This window comes from Charadrius vociferus, unplaced genomic scaffold (genome assembly GCF_000708025.1).
Source record: "Charadrius vociferus isolate BGI_N301 unplaced genomic scaffold, ASM70802v2 scaffold209, whole genome shotgun sequence".
Taxonomy (NCBI): Eukaryota; Metazoa; Chordata; class Aves; order Charadriiformes; family Charadriidae; genus Charadrius; species Charadrius vociferus.
In genome coordinates, this window is record NW_009660387.1 from 2004420 (window position 1) to 2012865 (window position 8446).

The following is an 8446-nucleotide window of genomic DNA, read 5'->3' on the forward strand; positions in this document are numbered from 1 at the left end:
TGGCGGGGAGGGGGAAGGTTACGAAGCGGGGGTGGGGGGGTTGGGGGGGGGAGGTGAAAAGTGGCTGCTGGGGGGAGTGAGCTTAGATTAGAGCTTGGAGGGAGGAGGGGCAGGCAGGGCAGGCTTAGTTTGGAGGGAAGAAGGTGAGCAGTCTGGGTGGGAAACCCCAAGGCTCGCTCCTGGATGGACATGGGCTTCTGGGGTCAGCTCTCCCCATTGCCCCAGCCCTTGGCTCAGTGTTGGACCTGGCTGGGGATTGAGAACAACTGGGGACGGGAACCAGCTGCACCCGGGTAGTGTGGTCTCAAAGTCCTGCTTGCTTGCAAAAGTGAGCTGGGGAAACTGGGGATGAGCAGGTGCCCGTGTGTCCCCTCTACCCACGGGCTCAGCTTTGCAACCTTATTGCACTGGGGCAATACCAAGGTGGGCAACTGCAGCCACATAGCTCCCATTCCAAAACCTTTCCAGTGTTTTCCTTTCCCACAGTGGTGTGGAGGAAGGAGAGCACAAGGTACAGCTAGGCATCGTGGTGAAACGCTATTTTAAAGTCAGTCTTTGGAAAGTGCTGCACCTTTATCTTTCTCAAAGCCCTGTAAGATGAGAATTAAATCACTGGGACTTTATAGATAGGTTAAACTGGGTTTTCCTATAGCATCCAGCAGGTGTAACTCCCTTGGGAAACCCCCGCATAGATTTGCCCCTCCGGAGTAATCAAACATGCCGAATTCTTTCCAGCAAAACCTTTGCACAGCTCTGTGCTATCAGCACGTTTCCTGTTTACACATTTTTACTGAGCACACAAACCGGTGGGCAGCATGGTCAGCTGCTTGCCGTCCTTTCACCAGATAAAACCATAACTCGTCGGGTTTCATCAAAACAGTGGGATGCAGGGCTTTGTCCTGGATTTAGGCCTGTGCCGCCATGCTCTTTTCCAGTGATCCAGGTAACTTCCAGGGCCCATTTGTCCAGTAAGTCTGTATGGTTCGTTTTTCGCAAGAATGACAGGCACAACACCAGCTTCATGCCTTTTGCTCTGATTCCAATATTAGTGTGTTTTACTGCTATTCATGGCTTTGGCCACCCACCCACAGAGTTATGTCGTTTGAACAGAAGTTTTGCAGCTGTCAAAAATGCAAATACTTAATGGGACATTACGTAGTAGCAGTACCTAATTTACTTACTTCTGCTACTATACTGAAACAATCAATATTAGGTTTATGGCTTAGGTAAACAACAGAGTTGCTAAAGTCTATCATGTAACACTCTTGTTTGCTTTTTTATTTTAGCTATGGATTTCTGTTACTGCTCCTTCATACCATGAGAGCTGGTAAGTTCAGAACAATTCAGTTAAAAATGAAGCTGCTCTCCCTTAACGTGTTTGGCCAAATATGCAGAGTATTTGTAGTATGCACAATATAAACATCTGTATGTTTTCAGCAAGACGCTTAAGAATTCCTCAGTGTGACATGCATCAGGGAAAGAAGAAAAATCAGTTTCTGTCAGTTTTGGTACGGAGAATAGCAAGGGACCTTATGCATGCTCTTGCTTAGATTGCTCTGCTTGCTTTTCAGACATCCCTGTGTATTCATCTCTGCCAACAAAAGGCCTTAGAAGTGGGGTAATAAGGGCTGTTGTTAAGCAGATTTAACATGCCCGCATAAAGTCCATACTCATATTATGACTAGAATTATACAACACTGTATCAAGTACCTGATATTCATAGAATCATAGAATGGTTTAGGTTGGAAAGAACCTTGAAGATCATCGAGTTCCAACCCCCCTCCCATAGACAGGGACACCTCCCACTAGACCAGGTTGCCCAAGGCCATGTCCAGCCTGGCCTTGAACATCTCCAGGGATGGGGCCTCAACAACCTCTCTGGACAACCTGTTCCAGTGCCTTACAACCCTTAAAGTGAAAAAAATCCTCCTAATGTTTAATCTAAACCTGCCCTCTTCCAGTTTATAACCATTCGGTCTCGTCCTGTTACTACATGCCCTAGTAAAAAGTCCTTCCCCAGCTCTCCTGTAGGCCCCCTTTAGGTACTGGAAGGCCACAATAAGATCTCCCCGGAGCCTTCTCTTCTCCAGGCTGAACAGCCCCAACTCTCTCAGCCTCTATATTAGTAAGTCTTTTACTACAATCCAAAAATTCCCTTCAAAACAAAGGTAAGGTTAAAGGACATCACTTGGTGATATTTAAATGTTTTCAGAGTTGTCTCTGTTTTTGCTTAATCACTGAGAAGGATCTCAACCAAGTCATGAAAAAAAGTCCCCAGCCCCAAAATCAGGACAAACTGTACCAGCTAGAGTTTCAATAGGTGCTGGCTGACTGGTTCCTAAATAATACCAGTGATAGAGGTGCACACATCTTCTCAAGCGATGCTTTCCAGACCATCGCTTTTCCCGTTGCTACAAGGGGTATCCCAAAGCCTGACCTGCAGCATCCTTGTTGCAGTTCAAGCTCGTTACTTCTTGTCTCGCCCAGCAGAGGATAAGGGCCTGGAGGACGTACTGCCTTCCTCCCTGCAAGTCCCGAGTTTGCCTCAGTGGTACTTTTAAGGCAGGGTGCCCAACTCAAACGCTTTGGTCTGAGCAACCAGTTGCACCACAGCGGTGTTGGCTGCTGGGGTGGAGGAGAGGCGGTGCATCCCTCCCAGCAGGGAGGCTGCGCTCAGAGTAGCTGACCTGCGCCTTCTGCGTCGCTCGTCAGCCGGCTCACGCCTTTGCCTTGGCCACCGGGGAGGACCCACTGCCTTTCTCATGTCTGGAGGCCAGGAAAAGTACCCTGAAAGCCAGATACTGCGCTGGCCTTCACCTCAGGTGGCCGTGAGAGGTTGTAAATGTCTAATGAATGTGTCACTGGAGGTATCTGGGCATGGCAGTTTGCCAGCTGGGTATATTTGTTGAGAGGGTGACACCAATAGGAGCAATATAAATGTGATTGCTATGACATGCCCACTTTGAGAAACACTGGCTTTACTCCCCTTTTTAATTTTTTGGGATCTCAAAATAATGGTAGCACTCTTTTTCTTATCAGTATTTCCACTTCTTGTGATTTACCTAGTGTTATGTGGCATTTTTCTGAATTTAAAAAATAATTATTAAAGCATTAGGACTTGAATATGTGTCTGCAGTCAGTTGGCAAAGTGAAACATGCAGGTATCCACGGGGCTGGGAACGCTTAGACCAATTGGTCCTCAGAGAAAGAAATAAGCAGAAGGCTTTATATTGTAAAAAGTCCCTTTGGAAAATGTACAAACAGACACGGAGAAAATTAGCCACCAACAAGTCAAGAGGCAGGAATAACTCCGAAGTGAGCACACTCACCTGCCTGTTATAAATACTAATACTGGAGTCCACATGTGGTAGAATATACTTGAAAAGAATGACATCTTTTCCACATAACATCCTTTTTTCCCCTCTCTCTTTTTATCTTGTAGTTATTGCATTGGAGGAGAAGATCATTGTCAGTAAACTTGGAGACAACGCTACACTGAGTTGCATTTATCGAGGAAGAGAACTGCACTTAAAAAATTTACGGGTATATTGGCAAATAGCTGACGATCAAGAAGAGTGTTCAGTTGTACATGCACTGATCTCTGGTCAAGACAACGAAAGTGAACAGTGTATTCACTTTAAAAACAGGACTCAATTATTCTGGGATAGATTGGAAAATGGCGATTTTTCTCTGCTACTGCTAAACGTCAGCCAGAGTGATGAACGTAGGTACAAATGTGTAGTACTGCAGAAAACTGAATATACCAGAATGATTCACCAGGCAGAAGTGGTTCTCAGTTTAGCAGGTAAGAAATTGTATCCCTTGCACATATTTGCCCAAATTCTTATTCCAGCTTTTCACATTCGTGCCATTTCAATATTACATTTAAGCATGACCTTAACTTTGAAACGTACTTCAGCACTTTGCTGACATGAAGTCTGCTTAATTTAAATGTTACAGCTAGGGAATCCAAACCTGGGAGAACGCCTGTAACAGCCGTTTATCCAGTGTGAGGTTTTTTGCATCTTGGTTTTCATTAATATAAGGGCTCTTGCACATGACTGGGTGGCAGCAGCTTAAGAAGTTGCCTTCTGCCCTTCCAGTAATTCTCTCAGCTCTCTGGCTTACAATACCAAACCTGCAGGTGTTTCCCTTTCAAGTCATGAGGGTCGTGTGAAACCCAGAACTTCTGCTTCAGAACTCACATCAAAATTTTGTCTTTTCAATACATTTGAACATGTCAATGACTATTTCTTTTTCTCTTGCTCTCCAGCTAGTTATAGCCAACCAATACTCAGTGGACCGATAAGAAACAGTGGAGAGGAGGTGACTTTCAGCTGCAGGTCCGGCAATGGATACCCAGAACCCAATGTTTATTGGATAAATAAAACAGACAACAGCCACCTGCCTTCATCAGAGTTAAAGATCACCCCCCACGTCGACGGCACTTACAGCGTTTTTAGCACACTGAAGGTTAAAGCCACTTCTAACATGCAAATAGAGTGCTCCATAGAAAACAAAATACTGCAGGAAAATCTATCCGCCAACTGTAAGTCCCTTTGTGCTACTTCATGTTTTCTCAATAGCAGGAATATCAGCCAGTGCATCTCTGTCTGTAGATGTGCACTAACGAGGGGTGTACATTCATTCAGTAGTTCCAAAAAGCGCTGAGAAGACCTCAGGTTTTGTTTCAAGCTAGTTATGCTTAGCCACCGACTTCATGTTTACTTCTTCCACATTGAAGTGAACACCCCATCAAGCGTGCTGTAACAACGGCACGGAGAAGCTCTTGCATCTGAGGCAGTGACTGGGCTTTACCCTTTGGTTCTTCGGGAACACGATGACCTGGGGAGTCAGGTTATTTTTCAGGGGGCACCATACAACAGATCCACAATTCCTGAACGCCTACCTGACTGCTTTGCAGCACTCGCATTTGCTTTTTACTCTGCCTAGTTTCAAAGTTCTCTTTTCAGTCTCCAAAACTCAATTTAATACAGTGCACTGTTTAAAGTAAGCCTGGAGTAAGTGGATAATATTAGCCCAATAGAACCGTACACCTAATAGCACAAGTATAATATGCTATTTATTGCTGATACGAGTGATCAATAGTAAAAACAAGTATTTAGCCACTCAACTCTTCACAAAAAACAGAAAGCTATTTTAAAAAAAAATAAAGTGTATAAAAAAAATTATAGCTATAGTACCATTAGTGGATTTCATGATTTCCAAACAGCTGTGTAGAGAAGCTCTCTGGAGTGGGAGAGCTTATCTGGAGGTGGCTGTTCAGTCTCACTGCTGTTCCTAGTCTTGCTTCCCACCACACCTTTCTCTCACAGGTTTCTCCACCCTGGTGCAAAGAGGTTTGATTGTTTGAATAACTGTAGCTGGATACCCACAGTTTGTTTACCCAAACACACCAAGGAATCACATAGTCTGGACTTGATCCCACAAACATAGCCAAAAAATATAAACTATTTCCAGGAACAAAAATTGCGCGCACAAGCAAAAGTTACACAGTAGAGTGTTTATATGATAGCATACCCTTGCTGTCATCCCAAATTAAGGGAAAACTAGGTCATTAGTTTCCTAATGGCATTCTGTCGGAAAAGACCTTCATCTTGCTATTTTTTTGTTGGTTTCTAAAAGCACTACCACACTTGAGTAAGAAATGAGATTTGAAACCTTCAGCTTGCAGCAATCGGTGGAAATTCATCACAAGTTCAGGGAAATGGGTTTTCACCTACTTCTCTGAATACCATCAGATTTACATTATAGATCCTGTATCAATTTATTTTCAGCTGAGTCTAAATACAAGCTCAAACATACAGTCTCCCAAGGCTAGCAGGAAAAGAACAACAAAAAGGAAGAAAGAGGGATGCATGCAGTACGATGACAGAGAGGAATAAACTGTCATTGTATTATTGAACAGCGTAAGCTAGAGATGTGCCTTGCTCAGAAGGAATACTACCAGAATCACAGTGATACAAATAGCACAAATACTTAGTCCTTCAGATTATTTTTTTTTTTTGTGCATGTAAAATGTGGTCAAATATTTGTCTGGTATGAAATGTGAAAACTTACACCTTATTACATGCTTTTTCTCTTTTATTCTAGACACACAGCAGAAGCAAAGCAATGGTTCTAGCACAGAAAGTCACAAAAACCTGGGAAAGAATGGAAGAGGTGCTCAAGCAGCTGGCATCGTTTCCATTGTCATTCTGATAGGTGCTCTAGCTGTTTTAACCTGCTGGCTGTGCAGACGGAGGTCTTCTAAACTAGTGTCCTACACAGGTAATGAGGGCCTTCATTTGCATGATCAAATCCGAAGAATTCTTTTTCATTTGCTGAAATAGTTAATGCCATCCAGCACATTGCTAGAAGGTACAAGCAAGCTGCCTGCGCACAACAGCAGGAAATCATGCTGTTATCAAAAACCTGGGGTGCCCTGGGGAGGACACGTAGTGCCCCAGGATATGTTATTCTTTATGGTTTTCTGCTAATGTGCCAGAGCTGCACAGGAGTTAACTGCTGGATGTGAGAGTAACTCAGACTTTGGGCCTGTTCAGGCCACAGTTTCTCAGCTGCCATCCCCTGCAGACTGTTTCTGGACAGAGGGAGGGGATGCTCCTCCTCCGTGGAACAGGACTGGGGTCAGTAGGGCGCTCTGCTTAGCCCAACATAAAGCAGAAATCAGAGGATAAATCAATCCTGAGAACCCACTGGGATCAAGCAGCTTTCTACAGGTTAGAAACAAAGCATGTCTTGACTGTCACTCCCTGCCGTACATACGTACACTGATAGGCGGGCTGCGTTTGCCCACATGCAGGACTATTCAATGCTTGGCATGACAGAACAAAAGGTAGCTCTAAAACATGTCTTGTCAAACAGACTGGGTCTGGTGATGTACCTGAATACTTACTGTAAGCCACTTTGAAGGTATAAAAGAGCTAACATCTAAGAAAAGGGGGCAGGGGCAACCACACTTTTCATGGACAAGGACAAACCATGCCCTCTTCCTCATGGCTAGCAAGCCCAGATGCTTCAGGAAAGAGCAGCAGAAAATCGGGTAGGGATCTTGCCCAGCATCTGGGCTAGGAGCCCTGTCCTTCCTTCAAAAACAACCCAAGAGTGGTGCCAGACTCTGTCCTAAAAGATGGAGCAGGGCTGTTCCTTCAAGCCCCAAATCTATCCTTGCTGAAATGGTGACCTAGGTTGTAAGCAAATAGAGTAGGGACTGCATTTTGCTGTCCAAAGAGCATTTAGTACACTGAATCCTCAACTTTAGATGTTGCTTAATATTAATCCTGTTTGGCTAAAGACTATACTTATCTGTCCTACATGCTTAAAACAGTGCATTTGTTTCAACAGATGTCCAACCAAATGAAGAGAAAGGAGGACTCAACTGTAAGTATTAAAGATGTATCACTGTATTTGTCTCAAGAGTGACTTAACTTCATAGCTTCAGTACTCAAGTTCAGCATAAAGCCTTTGCATTAGACTTGCTAGATGTTACAAACTCAAGCATGTAAATTAGTAGCCCTACTTCTCTCAGCCCTTTCCCTGAGCTCTGTAAGTGTTGCCAAAAGCAGCCCAGGAGTCTTGGTTCCCAGATGTTCCTTCAACAGTTCAGGCCAAAGGACATGACAAATCAACAGGGGACACAGAGTGTACAGGCTGAAGCCACCCTCTCCTCCTGTTCTATAACAATGCTAAAGCTCCTATTGCCACCGAGGCAGAGCCAAACTTAGAAAATCTGTTTTAAATACTGATTTTCAAGTCCGGACAAGCACTGATCATTTATCACTTCGTATCACGTCAGTGCCTATCATCAAATTGTCGTTCCCTGCGTTTTTAGGCACTAGATCCTAGAAGGTCTTTAGCTGGGATGCAGGAACTTCATTTGCTTCATGTCTATCAACCTGAGCCTAGATACACCCAATTTTAAAAAAAATACAAAGCACTCTAATTTCCTAGGAAAAAAAATGTGCAGTTCAGACCTTCAGCATGTTCATATTTTTCATAAGCAAGAATGCAATATTGCAGGCCAGCTGGTTTACAAATTCATTTATAGTGGGGGGAAAAGTAAAAACAAGTGCAAAAAAATATCCAAGACAGATTTGGAAGAACAAACTCAGCACAGGAGGCTTGTAAGAGCACAGAGAGGGTAAAATATCTGCCTGTTTTATATGTCATTTGGTAGTTTCTCCTGAAGCAAATGACTGTTGCCAGGGTGTCTCTGCAGAACAGGCAGAAAATACCATGGTTTCACCAAAACTGTAATAGTTAAAGCACAGTTTGCTGTAGCAGATTCTGTGAATGTATGTTAAACAGAAGCAAAATAACCCTTAAATTAAAAAAGTCTTTCTGGAACTTTTTTGGTGGTCATGCAAACTAGATTAATGGTCAGTTATTTTTCAGACCCATCACTCAACTCCAGCCTGATCAG

The 8446-nt window shown here is 43.7% G+C and overlaps 1 protein-coding gene across 1 annotated transcript; it reads left to right on the forward strand.

Annotated features, from left to right (window-relative positions):
- Positions 1-1317: 1317 nt before the first annotated feature.
- On the forward strand, positions 1318-7415 carry LOC104293766 (ICOS ligand-like). The gene is made up of 5 exons (XM_009893295.1): positions 1318-1327; positions 3443-3805; positions 4274-4549; positions 6115-6291; positions 7369-7415. Exons 1-5 carry the CDS (start codon positions 1318-1320, stop codon positions 7413-7415), a joined length of 873 nt encoding a protein of 290 aa, XP_009891597.1.
- Positions 7416-8446: the final 1031 nt, after the last annotated feature.